At 38.1% G+C, this 23,734-nt stretch overlaps 2 protein-coding genes across 3 annotated transcripts in view; one reads left to right on the forward strand and one right to left on the reverse strand.

Annotated features, from left to right (window-relative positions):
- The window catches only part of LOC101850317 (mini-chromosome maintenance complex-binding protein), a 22,698-nt gene extending 20,599 nt beyond the window's left edge, over positions 1–2,099 (reverse strand). The window contains exon 1 of the mRNA XM_005093929.3: positions 1,664–2,099. Coding sequence (XP_005093986.1) covers positions 1,664–1,721 — 58 coding nt within the window. The 5' untranslated portion in view covers positions 1,722–2,099. The remainder of the gene's footprint in view (positions 1–1,663) is intronic.
- Positions 2,100–2,442: 343 nt separating this feature from the next.
- LOC101850546 (GPI transamidase component PIG-S) lies at positions 2,443–20,970 on the forward strand. Of its 2 annotated transcripts, XM_005093930.3 has the most exons (14): positions 2,443–2,709; positions 6,335–6,474; positions 6,947–7,046; positions 8,801–8,896; positions 9,224–9,358; positions 9,846–9,952; positions 10,526–10,646; positions 12,207–12,268; positions 12,909–13,017; positions 14,223–14,312; positions 14,858–15,036; positions 16,587–16,772; positions 17,362–17,522; positions 19,715–20,970. In XM_005093930.3, exons 1-14 carry the CDS (start codon positions 2,673–2,675, stop codon positions 19,821–19,823), a joined length of 1,632 nt encoding a protein of 543 aa, XP_005093987.1. In that variant the 5' UTR covers positions 2,443–2,672; the 3' UTR covers positions 19,824–20,970. The 2 variants fall into 2 exon arrangements, with proteins under 2 accessions (XP_005093987.1, XP_035824543.1); XM_035968650.1 differs by lacking the exons at positions 16,587–16,772; positions 17,362–17,522; positions 19,715–20,970 and adding an exon at positions 16,083–16,313.
- The last annotated feature ends 2,764 nt before the right edge of the window (positions 20,971–23,734 follow it).

The following is a 23,734-nucleotide window of genomic DNA, read 5'->3' on the forward strand; positions in this document are numbered from 1 at the left end:
TTTTCAGTTTTGGGATCGAGGCCTCGAGTCTTTTTGTCGTCGATCTTGCCCTGGCCTAGTAAAATATTTTAAAATCCCCTCAGGGGGGTGGGAAAATGAGAAACGGAGTGTACATACAGTACACAGTAGTAACAGGGTGCTCAGTTTCGGGGGCCCCTTGAGCTAGGTGCACGGTAACTGCTTCGCTCCCTTCATGATCTGGACTTCTTTCATCCCCCCCCCCTTTCCTGTTGAATTTATTTGTATCCAGGTTCATGTAAAACTTTGAACCCAATTAATAATGGAACACACCTGTCTTGTTTCCTCATAGACAACCGTGAACCCCCAAAAAAGCAACGCACTCAAGGACCCCCCCCCCAAAAAAAAAAACAACACACGCCAAAGCTGTTCATTTATTCTTTTTCTTATTCCTTTTTTCTCAATTAGTACATGTATCACAGCACGCACGTTAAACCCAAGTGTCAAAAAAATACCCCCATCCCCTCCCCTCGGTCGTCCCACACTGGGCTAAGTCTCGAAAAACCACATTGACCAACACGACCAGTGTGAATGAACTTCGTTGACCTCGACAACCGACGGTCCCCAACACACGCGCTACTCATGTCACGTGATGCGAACGCAAGCGTTTAAAAGTTTCACTGAGAGGTCTTGAAGAAGGGTCCAGAACCCGGACAAAGCTTTCTTTTAAAGCAACGAACAATGAATAGATTATTTTTAGGCCTATATCATAATTGTTACAGTAATCAGATGGTCAACAGATGAGGTGCAGGATTCATCGTCATCTTCAGCAACAAAGGACTACCTACAATCAGGCAATCATTGTAGAATTCTGGGTAACAAAAGCAAAAGAATTCCAGGACATGAAGGGAGCGAAGCATTTACCCTGCACTTAGCTTAAGGGGCCCCCGAGACTAAGCACCCGGTTACCCCAGTTACCGTGTACGTAGATCCTGAGACTGTAGACAGTCCGTAGGAGAAAATCTTACTCCCGGGTATAATGGCAGCCTAAAAGTTAAATAACATATTCGGTAGACCTTCTTAGCGCATCAAAGTTTTATTTTTATCTGAAAAAGAGAGCGAGATGCCCCCCTGGCAAAAATAATTATTAATTATTAGTCTAGGAAGAGGCTAGCCGTACTTATTCTTAATATGATGGCTAGACTCACCATTTACAAAAAATAGGCCTACTGAATTGTAAATATACATTTTTAGTGTGCAGTACCTAAAGTATTTGTAATTGAAAATTTGTATTTGAGACGAAACCAGGTGCCTTAATTGCTTAATGACAGTGCATGTATTTTAAACCTCCTGTTTTCTAATGTTAATAGGGCCTAAGATAAGTACGGCTAGACTGCCAGTCTAGCCGTACTTAAGTACGGGTAGACAGCCACAGCCAGGCTAGCCGTACTTAATTAAGGACGGCCAGACTGTCTGTCTAGTCGTACTTTTTGATGGCTGAATTGTAAATTAAATTTTTAGTTTGCAATGCCTAAAGTATTTGTATTTCAGACAAAACCAAAAGGTGCCTTACTGACTTGCATGTATTTGAACCTGAATAATTACTAGATCTAGATCTAGATTAGATCTAATAGACCTGTGTACTTAACAGGCTTGAGTCGATAGGGCCTAGACTAGCAGTACTGTCGCCACTGTACGTGCTTACCATAAATGGAGTTAATGACTGAGAGAGGCTTCGTCTTCCAGTCTTCTATGCCAGGCATTTTGACTTCAGTCTTCGTTGGAATGAGCTTGACTAGAATCTAGATCTAGGCCTATCGTTTGTTCGTCTGTGTCTCCGATTCATAAACATACACAGTACACAGGAGCCCAAACACAGCAGACAGTGTGGGCTGACGACAGGGGGTTGACAGACGAACGACTCCAACTCCAAGTCAGTGTTATGATTTTACTTTTCTCAATTCAACTATCAACACGCAACTAGATCTAGAAATCAAGATCCAGATCTAATCTAGATCTAGATCTTGATTCAGATTTATAAATTATTAGATCTTAGATCTACTTGCAGACTTGCAGGCCCCAAGAGTTCACGCAAACACACACACAAAGTAGTGTCACAAAGTAAAGAAGAGCAAGGAAAGTAAATTCCGCGTTAATCTAAAAATAGAGTTTGGCGGGAAATTGGGTGCAACTTTTAATTTTCTAACCATCTATTGCATGGAATTGTAATTGTAAATTTTATAAAGTTGAAATCATGTATTTATAGATATTGTGACATGTTTTTTAAAGTATTGCAGATTTAAATGTATTACAAGTATTATACAGGTTATAAGTTTTGATTTGCTTCGAAAAATACTAAAATATCTGAGCAAAATTACGAGTTCCTGAACCAGAAACATCTCTTCCTTAACACCGTAAAATAAAATGTGGAATCAATGCAACAGGTACGTTTTGTATCCAGTACTCTTATCAGCAACAAGCGGCAGTTTATTTTCTTTTGTTTGTGCCCACTGGGCTTTATTAATGGAGGGGGTTTGGCAATCTCACGTCTCTCACTGTCTTTGAGGGAGCTCGAACGAACCAAACCTCTTTCTAAAAGATTTCTTTTATCCTTTATACGGCACAAAACGAGAAATTGTTGTGGCTTATGATACGGTGTGTGTGGTTGGTACAAGTTGGTACGAGCCGATCGCTTGCTTTTCAGTTGCATTAGAATGGCAGTGGATGCTGTGACGGAGCCAGAGTTCGGAGGTAAGCTCTACTAGATCTAGATCTAGAACCTAGAGGCTCTAAATCTAATATAGATCTCGATTTAGATCTCTAGATCATCTAGATCTAGATTAGTTTAGATTGGCCCCATATGAGTAAGGTGGGATAAAAAAACGGATAAAAAATAGGCACTATTTCTCCGAACGTTCGGGAAAATAAAGCTAGGGGCACTATTTCTCCAAACACTCTGAAATCTCATCCTTTCTCGCAAATTTCGGATATTATATAGATATAGATCTATAATTATAGTATAGGCCTACCAAAGTCAAAGATTGTTCGTATACAATATGGTTCAAGCTGTCCAAAAAATGTCCTCAGTAAATATTTATAAAGAAATGCTACAGTTCCAAACAGTTTTTCGCTACGGCTACAGATATGGCGTGTTGCCTATGAAGGGTACTGCTCTTAAACGTTATGTGTTGTGTTCACTCGTGTGCTGTCTAGATCTAGATCTACGGAGGGTTATTGATAACGACACATAGAACTGGCATCTGCGTTTGTCACTGCTGCGACCAATGTACTGACACTGGCAAAGCCCCCTTAGTGTGTGTGATTCCATAATTTACATGTAATATCCTGTACTTAAAAAAAAAAAAATTACGCACATTTAGGGTTAAAACAGCCAATCTTCTTCGGACAGGTGGACACTCGCCCTTATTTGTAAATGTTTGTTGTTGTTTATGGGCTGTTCTAATTTTGATTTCTTTCTGTTGTGAAACCTTTCTTTTTCACGTTTTTACACTCATCTAAAAATCTCTAGACTAGCTCTTGAAAATTGAAATTATATAGACCCAAAATTTGCTCCTGTGTGTGTGTGCGTGTATGTATGTGCGTGTGTGAGTGTGTCTGTGTGTGGTAGTAAGTGGAGAGTGAGGAGTGTGTGTGTGTGTGTGTGTGTGTGTGTGTGTGTGTGTGTGTGTGTGTTTGTTTTTCGGGCTTTATTTCAGCCTTTATTCAGTAACAGTTCAAAGTATACAAAATAGAAACACAGGATCCATTCACTCCGGGGCTCATGAGTCATTCGTCTCTTTCAGTTTCACTCATTCATTCAATTCCCGTGTTCTCTCCCACGGCTCATCCCTGTCCGCATGACTTTCATACCCCACCCCCTCTCTCCAGGCACACACAAAGAAAATCTCACTCATTCCCTTGCACCCTGCGAATCATGGACAATACTATAGGCAAAACACTGCCTGAGCTGCATTCCTTTCTTTCGTGAGCTGTGGACCAGGCCAGTGGGGTCGGTGTCGTCGTCTTGTAGTTGCTGTCGCCTGTGGATACACTCGCACATTTTTCCTTTCACCCGCTCTTTCACTCACACTGTCTCTCCATCCACAGCTCAGTTGGTCATACGTTCAAAAGTTGCCCACTGGTCATGTTTAGTTAGTGTGTGTACATGTGCATGATGGTGGTGTGTGTGTGGTGGGTGTTACTGAAGGTTGTCTGTAGGCGGGCTTGCCATGCGGTGTTCCTTCCCAGATCAGAGGCAGAATGAAAGTTGGCGCCGAACTCTCGCAATAAATAGGCAAAAAATCACGAGACCGGAAGCCGGAAACCGTTCGGAGAAATAAAGATCAGCACTATTTCTCCGAACGTTCGGAGAAAGTCACTTCGTAAAAAATACAAAGTGGCTATACGATGATGCGTTCGGCTCTCCAGTACGCATAGAATTGAAGCTATATATGTACTATGTGTACGGCCCTCCACTTCACTATATCCTATAATAAGCTAAGCTTTGTGGGCGGCACATTGATTATAAACTATCAAAGCGGATAAACTTCAACCCTGGAAGCCCGCAGGCTCTTTATAAAGGGCGTGAGCCGGGGTACCCGGGAAGCGCGTAGGCCCTATATATAATTTATAATATAGGGATGACCTACTTCGATTGGGAATCGCGCAGCTATAAAGGGCATAGATGCTGACCTTTTTTCAATGAAAAATTTCTGCATTCCTTATAGCCTATGGAAAATGACAGTAAATTAAGGTGTCCGCGAAAGTCCACACATTGGTTCAAATGACGCTGCAGTTTTTGTTTTGAAGCTCTCTTTTGTTTCACCAGAAGAAGAATAGAAATAATACAGTTTGTTAGTTTCGCTTTTATTATATATTTTCACACAAGTAGGGTAACTCTGATCGCAAAGTCCGTTTAATTGGCTCATTTATAGAGGAGTGAACTATCTTGTTATTTATACACATGTAAACGATCTTTGTCTTGGCCAAGATATTGACAATCGATAAAGTGACGCAGTCCAGCTGAACGATTATCAAGGCCATGAGCGTACGTCTACTTCTATCTAAATCTAAGAGCATTATGTAGCTAGGGCCATACGCATAGTCACAAGGCTATACGGGAGGGAGGGCTGTCATACCTATAAGGCTATGCGTACGAGAGGGACATGCGCATGTGCATAGCCACAGGCTAAAATATATGGTGGGGGTTTTCAGGGGGGCATGAATTTTACCATAATTTGATGTTTTGCAGTTGTTAGGTTTGATCTTAGCTCGCCGCGCATCAAACATATACATCTCAATGTAGATCTAGGCTCAAATTTGCGGGGTGGGAACTACCGAAAAAGCACCGACTTATATTATTGACATTCATTACAAATTTAGAGAGATGTTATAGCCAGTTATAGGCTTCTATTTTTATATTAAAAAAAAAATCTAGATCTAGATCTTGATATAGAGATCTAATTTAGATCTAGAGAACGAAGTGACTATTCGGACTCGAGACTCGAGTCCGAATAGACAAAAATTATATTCGGACTCTGAATTGAGTCTAGCATGACGTCTGTTCCGACTTCCAGCCCTTGTTCCTAAATATTTCCAGCATTTATTTACAAACATTTTTTTTATTATAATGATTACAGTCGAGACATGAGCTTTACTATCCCGTTACTAGATTTAGTATCATGAACAGAATGATGAAGTTGAGCTGACCTTGCCAGAGGCTAAGTAATAATGTCGACCAATGAGATTGCGCGTAGCGATCACGCACTCTCGGCTTGCTGGGGGAAGAGGTGTTGGGAAGAGACTGCGGCTGTCAATTTTGTGCGATTTGATTTTTCAAAAAATTGAATTACAGAAAAGCTATAACACACAACAAAATGAAATTAAACATGGAAAGACAAATGGCGGTGGGAGTAATGATGATGTTGTAGTGGTGGTGGAAAGACCCTGAGTTGTCGGTTATCGTGTACTTAGACACTGCCATTGGGCAAATAGTCTTTTGACTTTTGCCACAATTACAGTCCTAGTAGGTAATTCTAGTTCTAAGTCTTACACGTAAAATCTCCATGCAACAGTAATATTATGTAACCTCCTTACACTCACTTAATTCACTTAGAAGCAGAGTCCAAATAAAAAACCCCCATTCTTTTCGGACCCGAGTCCGAATAGAGCTGGCCTTTACATTTAGTTTGGGTTGTTTATATCCTATGACTGGCGGTGAGACAGTTCAAAATAACTGTTTTATCATCTGATTCCAACTGTTTGAAGATGTATCAACCATCTACTATTGCTTTTATGTCACATTTGTTCATTTATATATACATTACACATTTTTACTCCGTCATTTCATGCACTGTTTTCTTAAATCTTTGTCCAGAGAAACGTGTGCATCACATCGCTGCATTATGTCTTGGAATCTTCTGTATTGTGGTTGGTGTTCCTCTGTGGTGGAAGACAACAGAGGTATATCGTGTGAGCTTACCGTACTCTGATATTCAGCATTTGTCTGACACCAAGGTACGTCCATTTTTATTTTAAATAGAAGTTTGTCTCTGTAAAATTCAGGGCAGTTTTCAAATTAAGTAAGATTTGATTTTACTGTAATATATGACTTCTAGTTCCCTGAAGATGATTTTTGTCTTTGATTTGATTTAAGACTAAGTTTTCAAATGACTTTCAAACTTGCTAAGTAGATGATTTTACAAGGAGAGATAGGCTACAGTGAACTGGGTTTGTGGATGAACAAAGAGGGGAGATGAATTTGGCTGTCTTTTATCATTACAGCCATGTATTGTTGTTATATAAGTGATCTGATTTTGTTATCTGACTGGAACCTGTTTTGCTATTGTGGTACATAATATTTGATGTAAGAAGTGCACTCCTAGTTAACAACATCAACCTTTCCTTTTTTTTAAATTCAAGAATTTTATAGGAGGAATGGCACTTTTGGTGTCAGTTTTAATCAGTGACTTTATTGTCTTTATTTCAGATTGAATATTTAACCCAGGTGGAAGTAGTTTGGGCAGTTAATAAAGATGTTGGCAGTGTTTTTTTGTCTGACCTTGCAGTTCAGTTGAATCGGCAGTTAGGTGAGTTATATAATGACTCTTGTTCTGAGGTCTTTGTGGGAAGGGAAAAGAACAAAATGAGATCCTTCAATTGGAGTGCTTGTGTAATTCCCTTAATTAGAATTTAACTTCCATGTTGTTAAAATATGGCCCACTGTCCTGACTGCATGGTTGTTTTAGCTATAAATATTTAAAAAAGAAGTCTTGGATGGAGAAAGGTAAAAAGTAATAAGGTCCCTGAAATTTTGTTTTCAAGGACTCTTTTTGAATTATTGGCCAGTAAGAAGTTTGATATGGATAAAGCTTTATAGGCTGCAGGAACAGATGGAGAATGGAAATGTGTTCTGTTGTAGGGTTTGATTGTGTGCTTGATCAGCAGCATCCTAGATGAGTGAGAGGTCGTTGGACTTGTGATAAGGAAGTTGTGAGTTCAATTCCTGGCTCTGTCGGGTAGGATGTTGCTTCCTACAGAAAGGTACTTTACATTTGTTTCCCTCAGTTCACAATGCTGCAAACAGCAGCTGATAGACGGAATATGTGAATAATAGTGACATGAGCCCAACGGATTGTAGCACTGTATGCCTTGCGAGGACCAAAATGGTAAATTGAAATGAACTGACCAGCTGAGGGAGATTTTGTGAAACGTATAATAACACTTCAATGAATAAGCTTGTTGATGCTTTGACTTTTTGTATGCATAAAGAAAGATCATATTTGTTATTTATATATATAGTTATGGAATGAGGAGACATTAGACAGGTTCTTACCTTAAAAAATATAAGAATTTTATATTATACAATAGTCTCTGCCTAAGGTCCCCCCCGCTTATAGTTCCGGTTCGTCTAAGATCCTGCTGTTTTGGAAAAACATAATTTTTACTCTATAAAAGTCACCCGTAAGATCCTGCTCTGATCTGCACTGAAGGAGCTACATTTGGCTAAGATCCTGCTTTTCAGGTCATAATTTTGTTGTTTTGTTTTTGTTTGTTTAAAAAAAAAAGAAAAGAAACCTGGACCGCTCAGCTGATGAACCAAGTAGCGAAAATGTGCAATCACTGTACAGTCCATCGCGTAACGGATCATCCACTCTCATGAATGCAATCACACCTCTGTTGTAAATCTCGATAAGCGGTTACAATATGTTTGCCGCAGACAGGATGGCACCAAGGTGTGAACTGGCTGACATGTTGCTTTCCCCGCTCTCCGCCTGATCTTACATCACTCACTAGGTGGGGAGGGCCTACTAGTAAGCATCAGCTTGCTTTCCTTCAAACTGTGAATTAGTGGACGCTTATGTTTCCCCGATCATTGCTCTCGTCTTTCAGTTTTGTGCTCGAACTTCCTAGACAGACTGGCGCACATACTTGTGAACTGTCCGATCGCTTTTGCGTAATGTGGTCATCAGTTGGCAGTGAACCTGCCTGTCTTAAAAAAAAAAAATCGGTTTTGGTGGGGGGCATTGCCTGAAGCCAACTGGTTTCCACCTCACACAGTATTTTTTTAAATGCACCCCCCCCCTCCCCCATACTAAAAAAAAACTGATTTCTGAAAAGAACCTTTAGTGCCCAGGAGTCATGTCAGTTCATTTTAAAGTAAAGGAAGATCATTGTACAGATTTTGAGCCTGACCATGAGTTACTGTTGATTCTTCTCCTGGCCATTCGCCTAAGATCCCATATTTTCCTAGCTCCCGGGCGCGGGGATCTTAAACATAGACTACTGTACTGTAGTACAACGAGTGCACTCACATGAGATATATGATCTGTTTCTTTTTCAGAAAAAAAGGATCAGCCATCTTTGACTTCAAGATTTGAAGTTATTGTGAGAGAAGCTGAAAAGGCTGAACTTGCTGCTTTGGAAAAGATAGGAGCTGGTATTGTTTAAAAACATATTTAGTTCTCTACCAAGCTGTAGTGGTCATAATCTTTACTTTACAACCTGTATTTGAAAGCTTTGTCATGTAAAAAAGATAAAAAGGTTTTATGTACTTACTTAACAATTCCCTCGAGACATTCCTATTCCAGTATTGTGATCATGTATTTTCATTAACTATGATAATAATATATATAAATGCAAAACTCTGGGTTCTTTGCTGAGTCCAATCTCGAAAGCAGAAATAAGTTTAAGTCTTGTGTTCTATTCCATGATGAATGTTCTTTTTGTCTGTCCAAAATCATTGGTTTCCTATCGTCTGTTTCAGTTTCTGATCTACAGCAGATAATGCCCTCTGATGCCCTCCACAAATACAGTGTGATTATTACCAAGACGTCATCATTGCTGTCCCAACCCATTTTAGCACTGAACAACAATATCTTTTTACCCTACAATGGAGCTGGTGCGTAAAATACTGTGTTTGTTCTGTTGTATTGATTTTAGGGGTTTGAGTTTTCGAATGATACAGAAGGGTTAATGTACAGAGCTTTGTCAAATGTCTTAAATAACTTCAGACTCCCTCAGTGGGTGATTGGCATGTTCTGTGGTGTGGTTTGCTCCTTTTTTTCCTATCTAACATCTATCATCCTTATTTGTCCTCCTTTTTGTGTTTGTAACTCTCTTGTAACACCTTTAATCTTTGACACTTATATGGCCTAACTGTGTTTGCTAGAGTCTTAAAACGTTTAGGAAAACATAAAACGAAGGCTTTCTGAAATAGTCTCTGAACCTTTTTTTGTGGAGGAGAGGATGGGGTCTCTGGTAATTCAGTTCTGTTATATGTCATTTTCCCTTAATTGTACATTTGTCTGAGATTGCATGAAATCTATGTCATCAGGGTATAAAATTTCTTTTGAAAATGTACATTTTGTGTTATATTTGTACCACAGCGGAAAGTGCTTTGGCAGCTCAAATTACTCAACTCTTGAAAGATGTCATGAGGGAGTCTACTGTGGTAAAAAATCTTGAGGCTGCCCGAAGGATGAAAATAGAGAGGGTATGTATGGACTCACTACCTCTGATACCCAACCAGTCATCATAATTGATGGTTTAACATACACTTTTGTTTCAGGCAAAAAATATCTGCAACAAATGTTGTTTTATCTCACTTAAAGTTACAATAACATTGCTTGTGAGACTTTTTTCCACCTTGAAGTAAAATTGTTTTATTTATATGCATTATTCACTTCGCGTTACGTGGTCTTCTTGTCAAACATAATATTGGTTGCTGGTCTCTCACCTGTTCCATATGAATTTGACTCCTTTTTTTCTATCACTTTTGTATTTTCTTGTTGTCACAACTACAACAACAACGAAAGGGTGCTGAACAATGTTGAACATGTTTGATTCGATAAGTAAATATGTTGGGCTTTTATGAAGTGTTCATTGTGTATGTTTTTTTTTGTGATGTTACTTTTTCAGTTGTTGTTTTAAAGTATGATTCTGTGTAGCATTCTAAAATGCTTTCAGTCTCATTACCAAATATTTCTAAGCTAAGTGCTGTCAGCTCCTGACCTTGAGGCTTCTTGAGTACCTCAATATTATTATGTGTTTATCTGTCCAATTACAGCCAGATAAAAGTTCAATGAGATCATTTCGGTTTCATCCTGGGTACGACGTGACCTTCACCTTGATGGTGCCTGAGCCAGAGCGAGTCCGTGTGGACTGGGACATCGAGACTGGCATTAAAGGTATGTGGTTGTTGTGCTGTTTGCCTCAGTCCATGGTTGTCTAGTGTCCACGGGTTCCCTCATGCACAAAAGAACCAGCAGTAGACTTTTTTAATGTACTGTATTGCTGGCCTTTATTGCCATTTGACTTATTGGTATTGGGGTAAATCATTTAAAAACTACCATTTTAGAAATTAAAATGTTATCTGGCGCTGAGCTGCAGCTGACTGCTTATAGGTTCCATCAGCTGTTGTAAGTGTTTTATAATAACTTATGGTTTGGGAAAGTTAAAAAAAATAAAGTGCTTTCTGTTATCACCTGTGTAATTTCTTATGCCTCGGGGGAAAAAGGTCTCAGAAGTGCAAAGGCTCTTGTAAGTGAAGCTGTCTCAAGACTTATAAGTGGAGAATGTGAATATGCAGCTGGGTGCATTCATGTGAAGCTGAGAAAATGTAGAGCGAGTAGTGGCATGGATACTCAAGATATTTTGCCAGAGAATCTATTCCATGATGTCCCCTGCTAGATCTCATGTGTTGTCAGTTGTCGATTCCCCCGCTCACAGTGAAACTGACTTGTATAAATATATATGGTTGCTTTCCTGACTAGAAAATATTGCTTTTAGTTATGTTGTTATGGTTAGAGTGTCTTTTTTCTTCTCTATTGGTATGAATTGATTCGAGAGTGTATGCTCTTCATCGACTTTCAACTACCAAGGTGCTTTTGACATACACAATGACCTCTATTTTTCTGTCTATACCACAGGAGGATAGGTACTTCATCTCACCTATCTGTAGATGATTTCTAAAAATGGATCTAATATTAGCCATTGACCTTACCTACTCAAACTAGGAATGGAACCGGGTTTTTGGCTTGAGAAGCCAGCCCCTTTTTGTTACACTAATAAGTATGCTCGGTGCTTGGGTGATTTAAAATTTGTTAAACATACAGCAAATAATGAACAGTCCCAACTGCCACTTTCTTTTTTTTTGGTGTGTTTTACAGCGCTCTTTAACTGCATAAGATCATATGAGCACATGGGACACATTAAACATTTTCAGTTGGTAGGAAATTTTGAATTTTCCCCAGGTGGTGACCGAAGCCTACTCTTATCGATTTTAGACCGTCAAGGGATCTTTAACCTGTGCAACTTGCACACGGGACCTCCAAGATTTTTCATCCTTGTCCGAGAAGACTAGGTGTAGATCTTTCCTACCAGAAAATCAGTGGTGTGGCAGAAAGACAGCAGTAAGAAGGAACCAAGGAGTAGCAGTAGAAAGACTGCAGAAAGAGTCATGAGCCCAGAGGAGGGGGCAAATAGGTGACGGGATGGGGGCAGAGAGTGGAGACGAAAGTAGACGACAGACCATTGCTAGAAAGCTGGAAAGGAGGTGAAAGGAGACAATTTTAGGGAAGAAAATGTTTCTATTGCTACCCGATTTGAACCCGGGACCTTTGAATGAGAGGCGAACACCTTAAACCTCTAGGCCACAAGAGCCCCCCGCATTTTGTTTGATGCAATGTACTTAGATCAATTGTTTTTCACAAACTCAAAATCACATATTCTGCTTTTGTGTTTTTCAGATTACCTTCAACCACTTAAAGCATCGCTGGATGAGTACATTGATATATCAATTTCTTCTCAGGTAGTTGTGAAAACATAATGAAGTTTTCTTACCGAATAAACATTAGCTGATTTTTTTAAAATGTGAATTAATTAAGTGTTTTTATGTGGTGTGAACCATTTTGGTGTTGTTTTATATTCTGCAGTGTCTTGTCTAATTTTGACTTTAAAATATTGGGTGATGATATGTAGAGCTCTGGTATTCAGCATGTCAGCATGTGTATGAAATAAGCAAAAATCTCAAAACTAATAGTTTTATTCAGGCAAGGAAAAGGTTACTTTTTGATTGTATTGTGTTTAGAAAGATTAGGTGACTATATCTTGTAGTCATTCTTTTACCAAGACTTCTTTGTCTCTTCAGCAAATGCAGAGTGGGGTAGTAATGTAGATATGTGAGTCTTCAAGTTGTATTAAAGAATATTTATTAATATCTAAATATCCAGTTGAATGCTGAAGAAGAAGAATCTGCTTGTTTCACACGTCTAAGGATTTCACTATTTTTTATTTTATACTACAGTCTCGTAAGTTGATTGTATCGAAACAAAGCAGACCTGTGATTTTCATGGCAGAAATCTGTATTGTATTTTTTTTATTTTTTTTTATTATTTTTTTTTTTTGTCTTACTGATCATTTGAAAATGTGTTGGTTTTTTTTCTCCCCAGGTGCTTTATTTCATTGGTATTGGTGGTAGACCCAAGAAGGGAGATGGATTTTACTTTTTTCAGGAGCAGGATCTTCCTCACATCATCAACCCGTTGGAAAGCAAATTAGGTCAGTTCTAGCGTCTGCTTCATATTGTCACAAAGTAATTGGGTGGAGGTGGTGTGGGGTGGACTGTGGTGGGCACATGAAATGAAAATTTATTTACGGACTGTTCGCAAATGACGTCAGCTAAAATTTGACCAAAAATGACCCTCCCCTCCCCCCTTGTCATCTTCTTTTATCTTTCTCAGGAACCCCTCCCCAGCTGACGTCAACCAATATGCACTAGTACATTTAGATAGAACCTGTACAGGATGCATTTTATATTGACACCTTGGATCTTTATTTTAAATAAAACCTAGCTTCTAGCAGTCTGGGCTATGGGGAGATAACTGTTAAGTTTTGTTTTTATGACAAAGAAAATAATATGTGTCACGATGTGGTGGAATCAGGCGCTCGTCAATTTTTGAGCATGTGGAGTTATTGGTATTATCTTAAAGCTTGTTCAGTTGTCTTGCTATCAGTGAAAAAAATGCCCATCTATCTTGAATAGATGTGAAGATATTTGAGATTGAAGAAGGTGGGGTCGCCTGGTTTCAAAGGTAGAATGAGCAAGAAAATGGCCGCCAAAGTTTGGTTATTTCCATAGCTTGATAGTCTGTGGAAACTGAAAACTTCCATTCTTTGTGCCTATAAAATCATCCCAGAAATGAGTTCCTAATTGGATGACATTGGTGTTAAGCCAAAAAACGAAAATTCGATAAAAATTGCCGAACTGGCAGTTTACCTGGTTCAGTGAGATGGTGTGCTAAATTTCACTGTTTGGCCTTTTTGTGATTGTGGAATGATGGCTAGTTGGTATTTCACTTTTGAAAATATTGTTGCTGACAGCATATCAACAGTGACCATAATATGGTATATGGTTCTGATATTTTCAATAGTTTTGAACAATGTTTTTATGAAGAGTTTTATGGTTGTTATTTTTCAGGTTTTTTTCTGTGTTCCTGGATATCCCGTACTTTTTTAATGCTGGAGGAAAATATAAACATTTCCTAAGATTCCAACTTTGATGACCCATGTTCTCCGACAACAAAAAGCTCTGAGGCAGTCTTAAAAATTGTGATTTTGCCCATTTTTGAGAATCTGTAATTTTTCCTGCTATTAAGTACATGTGCCACTTATTTATAACTTTCATCTGAGTTATACTTTGAAGCTCTCTTTTCGCTTTATAAATTCATGACATAATCACTTGTTAATTACTCTTGATTCCTCAGGGTCCCATGCTTCGAACAACCCAGGAATGAATTTTATTGTTTACATCCCGACTGTGAACAAACGACCTCTGTTCATCCATGACAATAAAGGTAAATTTTTCTGTGGAATAAAAGTAAGAATAACATTATATTCCCAAAATTGTGGCTGTTTTCTTCTATTTTAAGGATTTTATGAAAAGGTAAAAGTACCACCTGTCATGTAGGCCTATGTTTGACTTTGAAGAATTTCATATGTGGATTATTATACTGCTAGATTTTAATCTTATACTGACTGCTATAAGAATTTTTTCGTTAAAAGTAGTGATCTATTTCTCTAATTTCTTGCCCCTTTTCAAACAAAACAGAGGAAAGTAAACCATACATGAAAGTAAGAGCATTATGGTGATGAAAAATGGAATTATTTTACAACTTTAGAGAGGTTGAAGTCACTTGTATTTCGTAGAAGTCCTGCTTAGGGCCACTTTCCTAGCAAATATATGGGGAGGGTATTTTTTTAGTTTTCAAATATTGCTGGGGGAGGGGGGGGGGGGGGGGGAAGAGGAGTGTCGGTTTTTCACCTAATCTCTAGGGGGATAGTTATTGTTCTGACCATGCTAATTTTGCCTCTTACTCTGAACTGCTTTTTTTCGGTGAAGGTGTTCCTGTTCCCAGCAATTCTTTCCTTAGTCCTCGATGGGGTGGTGTTATGATCTACAACTCGGAGAGCTCTGGAGTCAACTCGTCACAGCCCGATTCAAATGTGAATGTGGACATGCACAAAGTGATGGAAGTGTTCATCTCACAAATGAGACTGCTCTTGAATATTAACGCTCAGGTATGCACTCAACCTCTTTAATGTGTACATCCATAGCGTCTGGAGCATAATGTCCAAGTGGAAATTGTCAAATATTGTTCAATGATGTTTAATCACAGAAAAAATATACCGGCCACTATTATTATTCTCTTTGCCTTGTACAAAACTCAAAACTTGCTGTTTGAATTAAACACATCGGGAAGCTATTTTATCGGGTATCTCCGTTTAAAAAAAATTAATTTAATTCAATTTCAAGTGTTCTTTAAAGTTGTTTGTTTGCTCTGCCTCATGTTCGCCGCTAGTGATTAATTGCTATTGCATGTTCTCTCAACTTATATACAAAAATACTCTATACTTCCATTTCTTCTGTTACCCCCCTCCCATTTAAATATCAGGGACAGTCTACTGTTTGTTTTTGAACCTACTTTGCTTGATTGTTTCGTTAAAACACCAGGTCCCATATGTTTTAGGCTGTGGTATGCCATTTTTAAAGGAAGTTTCTATCATTTTTTATACAGACCAGAATTTTTAAAGTCTAGAATAGAGATAAATACTGAAATTTGCAAAAGCCACCAGCATAGGCGGGCTTGCTCTTCTGTTATTTCATCTGCCAGGGTAATGATCATAAGTGCATGTTGTATCTATGACAACTGATTGCAAGTGCCGTAAAACTCTTACTAAAACTAAAACTAAACTTGTTTTTCCGAATATGAGTGAGCTATGTTCATTTAAAATGCCCAAGATCATCAACATATAGTTGTCTGGAGCTAATGGGGTATGAACCAGGTTTTTAGGTGCTGAAGAAAGGCACCTTACCTTTAGGCTGACAATGCCCCCCACCACCACCGCCACCTCAAGGCCTGATGCTATCACATTTATTTACACAGTTGATGACAGAAGAACTGTCACATTTATTTACACAATTGATGACAGAAGAACTGTCACATTTATTTACACAGTTGATGACAGAAGAACTGTCACATTTATTTACACAGTTGATGACAGAAGAACTGTCACATTTATTTACACAGTTGATGACAGAAGAACTGTCACATTTATTTACACAGTTGATGACAGAAGAACTGCCTCATTTATTTACACAGTTGATGACAGAAGAACTGTCACATTTATTTACATCGTTGATGACAGATGAACTGTCACATTTATTTACACTGTTGATGACAGAAAAACTGTCACATTTATTTACACTGTTGTTGACGGAAAAACTGTCACATTTATTTACACAATTGATGACAGAAGAACTGTCACATTTATTTACATAGTTGATGACAGAAGAACTGTCACATTTATTTACACAGTTGATGACAGAAGAACTGTCACATTTATTTACTCTGTTGATGACAGAAGAACTGTCACATTTATTTACACAGTTGATGACAGAAGAACTGTCACATTTATTTACACTGTTGATGACAGAAAAACTGTCACATTTATTTACACTGTTGTTGACGGAAAAACTGTCACATTTATTTACACAGTTGATGACAAAAGAACTGTCACATTTATTTACACAGTTGATGACAGAAGAACTGTCACATTTATTTACACAGTTGATGACAGAAGAACTGCTGATTGTGCAGACAGGAAGTGCCCGTCTCCAGCAGTGGGAGCTGTCGGCCTGGCTACGCAGCCGTTGTGTGGAGAACCTGGCAGCTGCCACCCTCACTCTTCAGTCTCTGGCGCAACTGCTGGAGGAGATCGGCAACATTGTCATCAACGATGAGATAGGGAAAGAGGTCAGGGTCAAGACTATGTTTGCTCTTGGTGGACAAGATATTGTGTTTGGTTGATGGGTTAGGAGAATCATACTCAAATTTGAGTTGTTTTTAAAAAAAAAAATAGCCTGTAAGCATTTGCTCTATGCGTATCAGCTCTAAAAAAGGGGGGTGGAAGAGGATACAGTCCCATTGTTGCTGGGTGCGATGATGTCACATACAAACTTCTTGTTATTGGACGTTGGTGCTAATGGCTGCTCTAGTTGGCAGTAAATTGATGCCTCATTCAACAGGACTCTGTCAAACAAAGATTTTATAGTATCGGTATCTTGGTACAAATGGCTTTTGTTGCAAAATGGTTTTTGTTGTTGTGCACCTAACCCCGGTAACACCAAGTATCTGTGGGTCTATCTGAGTGTAGTGTTGGCTTACAACTTGGATGCATATTTTGTTTTGTTCTCTTTGCCTTCATTTTAAAATCTTTTAAAAAACATTTTAACTTTTTTTTCAATTGCTTTTATCTAGGTTTAGATCTCTTTTCTGTTTCATTCTTTTCCCTGTATGTTTATGTTTTGTTTTTGTTCATATATTTTTCTGATACTCTTGTCAGGTGGAATCGGCTGTGGCATCCATCAAGGACAGCCAGAGACAGTTGCTTCTTGGAGACCTGCATGCTGCCTTTTTGGCCTCTCGAGCAGCAGTAGAGGCCTCAGAGCTGGCATTCTTCCACCCGTCACTTCTAGAACTCCTCTATTTTCCTGAAGATCAAAAGTGAGTCATAACGGAAATGTTTGTCTAATTCATAAATATGCAGTTGACAGAGTAATGAGAAATAGTCTGTCTATAGTTGGAGAACTTATGAATGGCTTAGAGCCGTAGTGAGAGAAGGAAAATTAGTTATTTTTGACAAACCATTGGACAACATACTTGTATTATGAAAATACTGGAGAAAAAAGTAAACGCTGACCTGTAAAGTTGTATGTTTGACAACATCAGTGACTGGACCATAAGAATAAAGTTCGAGTAATTCTGTATGGCAAAAGATAGGGAGGGGTGGAGGCAATTGACGAGGATTCATCAGCAGCAACCATCAACCATAATGATGCTGACAGGTGACAAGGGACGTAATCCACAGATCATGTTGTTTATGTATCGTGGAGATTGATTGTTTTACAGTTTTGAAAGAGAGCCTATTTACTCAGCGTGTGCAAACATTTTCCGATGCAACTCTAATCCACTAATTAGACCAACTTCTTTGTACTACGGCCAGCATTCCATGCGGGGCGCCAGGGTCACTAAGCGGTCAGCACGTATGCAGTGGGCGGTCGTGGAAACATGTGCTTTTGCCATGAATACCATGGGGATGTGTTTATCTATAATGAAAATACTGCCCTATCTTTTAGAGCACTCACAAGCTTTCTATAAATAAATGTTATGAATAGCGAGTGGTTCCTCCCATTCGAATAACCCTTCTAGATGCTATTGTTGTTATGAACAAACCTAGATTCGAAAGGATAAAAAATAAGTCAATTTCTGAATGTTTTGCTCTCAAATTTTTTCCTTCGAAGTGCACAATAGTTTTCAAAACCATCAAATAGAATTCTATTTGTCAGGAAACAACATTTTGTGTAAAATCAAGCTCATTTGAAAGATTTTAGATTGAAAAATGGAATTATTGTTTCCTGGTTATCCTTTCGAGATCCTCATGTCTAAGTGGGTCAATTTGTTCAAAATTCATTGGATGATCATCTAGAGCTGCCAACTTCAACTGTTTTGAACTAAACGTACGCCTTTGTTTCGAACCAATGCAGACAGTTCTAGAAGAAGGTCACAAATACCCACAAATAAACGCAAACTGATGTGCACACATACATTTTGGTTGCAGAAACAGGGGACCCGCTGATACTCAGTGTTTGTAAGCTAAGCAGTGCCACGCCGATTCGATGGGAATGGGCTGAAACAGGCTCATTGGTGTACATAGAATTCAAGCCTCAGGGGATAGGGGTTTAATTACACTTTCTTCATTCAAGACAAAGAAATAAATGGCATTGAAACAATTGAAGTTGGGCTAACTTTTATTTTGCTTTCACGAAAAATGTAGGAAAAAGCAATTTCAATTCCTGCGAGGTCAAACTAGTGATTTTTACTAGTCTAGTATTTTGGGCTTCTGTGCATGTAAAGGATTTCAACATGTTCATCGTTTTGTATTTGTTTCCATTGTGCTTTATCTGTCTCAACATGGTGGAATTGGGTGCATGTCAATTTTTGGGCACATAGAGTTATTGGTATCGTCTTGAAGCATGTGCATTTGTCTTGCGTTTGGTGAAAAAAATACCCTTCTATCATGAGCAGAAGTCAATGTATTTGCGATTTAATGAGGTAGGAGTCGCCTGGGGTCAGTTAGAATTGGTGGAAAAATGGCCACCAGAGTTTTCTGACTTTCAGGTTTTAGTGTCCTTTGGAACTCTAAATGTACATTTCTTTTTGTTCCCTTGATCAATGTACTTTATAACATGGATAGGTTGAACACAGAAGACTCGAAATCACACATCCGTCGAACTGTGCCTGCAGTCCTGTTTTTTTTTCTTTTTCTTCTTTATCTTTGTTACGGATCCCTTGAACTACAGATCCCTCGAACTACCGAGGCCAGTGGTGATGAATTGAAGCTATCCATGTTATACTGTAATTCAGTAAAATCCACACAGAAATATGTTTTTAACTGAACATGAAGGTGTCAGGCTAAAAAAACCAAATGGATAGAAATTGCCCAAGGAGTAAGGAAATATTGGTTTCTTTGATTTCATTATATTATCTTTAACAAGCGACGGATTTTACCATGATATCACACATATTGTGCAGGTTGAAGTCTAGCAAGTAAAAAGAACCATACTTGTGAAGTTCAGCCATACCTTTCTTTTTGTGTGCATATTATGATCTGGTTGTGCTGGCTTTTTGTCTTTCAGATTTGCCATCTACATTCCATTGTTCCTGCCCATCAGTATTCCAATCCTCACATCTGTTCTGCATGCCATCAAGTTCTTCAGAAGACCTCCCAAAATCAAGTCGGAGTGACAGATTTTTCTGAATAGCTGCTGTGGTGCTGTTATTTGTATGTGCTTAGTTGGTTGAGAGTGTGACATGTATGGTCTTATATTGTTCAAGTTATGTCAGTTTTGTTAATGGTTGAATTTTAGTTATCGAGGAAATGTACAGAAGCCGATTGGGCAAAGAAATCCCAAAAGATGCAAAGACATTTGTTTGAGAAAATAAAGTTCCATCTTTCTCTTTATATTTTATGACTATGTGGCTGACTGCATGGTATGGTTCTGTCCTGAAAGACCTACATAAATTCATATTTTGTTAAAATATTTATTGACCTTGAAAGTCTTGGGTTATTGTTACTGTTGTATTTTAATAAGAGGTTGCAAGCATGTATTGCTGGTGAATCAAAAGACCTCCAGTTCTCATTGGTATAGAGTGTTTGTGAGAGAGAGTATCTTTTTCATTCCCGTCTTTCTTTTCAAAGATATTCCACACTTGTCTGAATGGAAGAACTCGCTAAATCAGTTATTTTTAGTTTAGGCTTAATTAAAGCAAAGGTATTTGCTTTGTATTTAATATCTTTTTTCTCATACTGCTTTTGTATGCTTCACTCCACTGTTAAAGGTTGCAGCTTTTAGATTGTGATATTGTAAATCTTTCATTACCTATTAGATCAGAAGCAAATTTCAAGTGCTCATCCAGAAGTTAGAGTGACTAAATTTTTCATCTTTTTTTAAACACTGAATTGCATCTATTGAAAAAATATATTTGCAGTGTATTGTCATGTTGACTGAGGAAGTTTATGCTGTAAGTGGGTTCTTTCATTCTTTTACCTCTAGCTTTTTTATATCCTTTAAAATAGTTTCTTTCATAATTTGATAAGTAGGCACCACGTCAGAGTAGTCCTACAGTGGATTCCTGCCCACACTGGGATACCGGGAAATGAAAGAACTGATGTTCTGGAAAAGAAAGGAGCTAGCCTCCCTCAGCCTGAAATTCCTACGAATTACACCACCTGCTGCCAAATGATCAAGTCAAACCTCAAGGAAAAGTGGATGAATGATTCGGCCACAGGTATGACAGGAAGGAAGATGTATGGTCACATGAATAAACCACTGGTCAAAGATCCAATCAATGAGTTGAGGAGGGGAGATTAATCCATAATCTTCCAACTTAGAACACAACATGTACCCCTCAACCAACATCTCAACCGAATTGGAGTAAAGCAGTCTGCTGCCTGCCCACTATGTGACTACCCCTCAGAGACTGTGGAACATCATCTGTTCTTCTGTAGAAAACTAACTGATTTAAGGTGATGTTTTCTTCCCAAGCTACCCCACACATCTAATTGCCTCTACTCCTCAAGACAACAATTAGAACAGACATGCAGCTATTACCGAATGGCATCATGCAGAAGAGTTAACGCTCAGATGCTACTGGATCGCTAACAACAACAACAGCAAATAGTTTCTTTTCTCAGTGTGTGTTTGTGTGGTAAAGTTTTAAGTGAATATTGATGCAGATTGAGAGGATATGTATACATATTGTAGAACATCGCCGGAGTGTTGTGAATTGATGAAATTCCTTTCACAAAATATGCTAACTATGCTTTAACTTTGATAAGTGCTGCTGTCACCTTCAGCTTGATTTGTTTGTCTTTGAGCTGCTGATGATGTTGTTGAAATTATTTATCTATCTGTGTCCTTTCAACTCCAGACTTGCCTCTGTGCATGTGTATGATTGTTAGTTTTCATCCATGTTATATTTTTCTAAATATTTTGAAGTTTGCCTTTGTGTCTGTTTGAGAGATGTGTGGTACTAAGGTGTTACCACCTTTTGCTGATTTATTGTTGTTGTTTCAAATTATTAATTTCTTTCGCAGGATATGTCTTGCTCTATCATTTACTTTACTTTTATTCTTTCTATCATCTATTCCTCCCCCTCCTGTAACAATTTTTTGTGTATGCTTTTTTCTAATTATGTTGTTGTTACTACATTGATTTGAAATAAAAAAGTACTTAAAGTACCTTGCTGAATTTATCACTTCTTTAGTTATTTAGGTGGTTATACAGGCTTAATCTGATTTCAATATGTGAGGCAGCGTGGTGGAATCAGGCTCTCTTCAAAATAATCATAGTGAAGAAACTTGCATTTTTCTGCAGGTTTTTTGAATTTGTATCAAATTTTTGTTTTTTGGCTCAACACCTTTCATGCCCATTAAAGAACTCATTTCTGTGTAGATTTTTCTTAAAAACGTTGATTAAAGACACAAAAAATGTAAATTTTCAGTTACCACGGACTCTTAAGCTAAGGAAAAAACTAATCTTTGGCTGCCATTTTCTCACTAATTTTACCCCTGAAAACAGGTGACCACCACCTCCTTCATTTGCAAATATCTCGACTTGTATTCAAGATATATGGATATTTTTAAAATTCAAATAAAGACAAGTGAACAAGCTTTGAGGTGATACCAATAACTCTACATGCCCAAAAATTGACGAGTGCCTGATTCCACTACGCTGCCTCACATATATGAATAAGTCACTTGCAAAAAGACTTAGTGGGGGTTGGCGGGTGCTCTGGTGTGGTTTGCTCCTTCTTTCCTATCAAAGAACTATCGTCCTGATCTCTCCTCCTTTATTTTTTGTGCTTGTTACTCTCTTGTAACACCTCTAATCTTCAGCACTTATAAGTTATATGACCTTATTGTGTTGCAAGTGCCGTAAAACTCTTACTAAAACTAAAATAAAAAGACTTAAGTTTCGGCATGATCTTTTTCTTTGAAAGTTTTTTGAAAGTCACTGTTTTCTTTGGGTGAAAGTTTTTAAAAATGTTTACTTACTTTTTTTGTTAACTTGTCTTTTCTGACAACCTTTTATTAAGTGAAAATATTTTTACAGACTGTTCTTAAGTAAAAGAAATTGAATGTGACTTTTTGAAATTGAATAATCAAGAAATATAATTTTCCACCTTATTTGAGAAAAAAAACAACTGAGTAAGACTGTTGAAACAAAGCTGCACACAAAGGATGAAACTACCACAGTACGTTTACAGAAAACATGTTTTAATCTGGAAAAAGGGCTTTGCTGCTAATCATTGTCACCATAAAGATGATCCATTTAGAAAAGTGTACAGTGTATCAGTCATACAGCTGCTGGCTCACAAGTGAACCAAATCCTGCTGTCAGATTGGTGGGCTACGTCTGAAAACTTTTATTTGGAGTTCCTAAATCTCACTATCAACTTATTGTATGAAGTATAACATTTGTTGTGCTTTATATAAACCTTTAAATACTTTGATTGGTATAAATCTTGGTTTGAAAGTTACCATCAAATGCCACCAAAGGGTCATAACTCAACTTTTTTCACAAGGGTACTCAAGCCCAAGCCCTTTTCCAAGTGACCCTCCCTTGGTGTAACCCCCGCTATACCGCCAGTCCAGTGTACGGAAAGGAACTCCTATATAAACATGATACAGGTATCAAAAGTGTAAAAATATGGAAATTAAAATTGAAATTAACGTTTGAAACTGAAGAGCTCACAAGAATATTAAAATTATACGATTGTTAAAACGCGCAGCGCAATCTTAAAATTTATTGTTGAAAAATATTGAGACCATTATTTCCACCGTGCGTTTAAAAAGTTATAATAATAATTAAGTTTTGAGCAAAGTTGGAATAAGTTTAGGCGGAGATATTTTCTCGATTACTTTGGGGGGCGGACATATAATAATAATAATATGAATTCAAGATTTGTTTTCAATCTCCGCTCACTCAGTGACGTTGTCTCGAATAAGAATTTTTTAAATTGATGTTCCTAATTGTGGGGAAGTTTTTCGTGTGCGGCCTCAATTCTATCACTACGTGGTTCTTTGTCTCACTTTGATTACCCTTCCAAACAAGTCAGCCTTCGCTCTTAGACAGCACAGTTACTTCACTCTAA

This window comes from Aplysia californica, unplaced genomic scaffold (genome assembly GCF_000002075.1).
Source record: "Aplysia californica isolate F4 #8 unplaced genomic scaffold, AplCal3.0 scaffold00072, whole genome shotgun sequence".
NCBI classification, from domain to species: Eukaryota; Metazoa; Mollusca; class Gastropoda; order Aplysiida; family Aplysiidae; genus Aplysia; species Aplysia californica.

Excerpts from the sequence above, each read along its gene's own strand:
- LOC101850546 (XM_005093930.3), top strand. The coding sequence starts at position 2,673 with ATGGCAGTGGATGCTGTGACGGAGCCAGAGTTCGGAG. Across the intron at positions 9,359-9,845 it reads TTTACCCTACAATGGAGCTG|CGGAAAGTGCTTTGGCAGCT; the intron begins GTGCGTAAAATA and ends TTTGTACCACAG. Across the intron at positions 16,773-17,361 it reads ACGATGAGATAGGGAAAGAG|GTGGAATCGGCTGTGGCATC; the intron begins GTCAGGGTCAAG and ends TACTCTTGTCAG.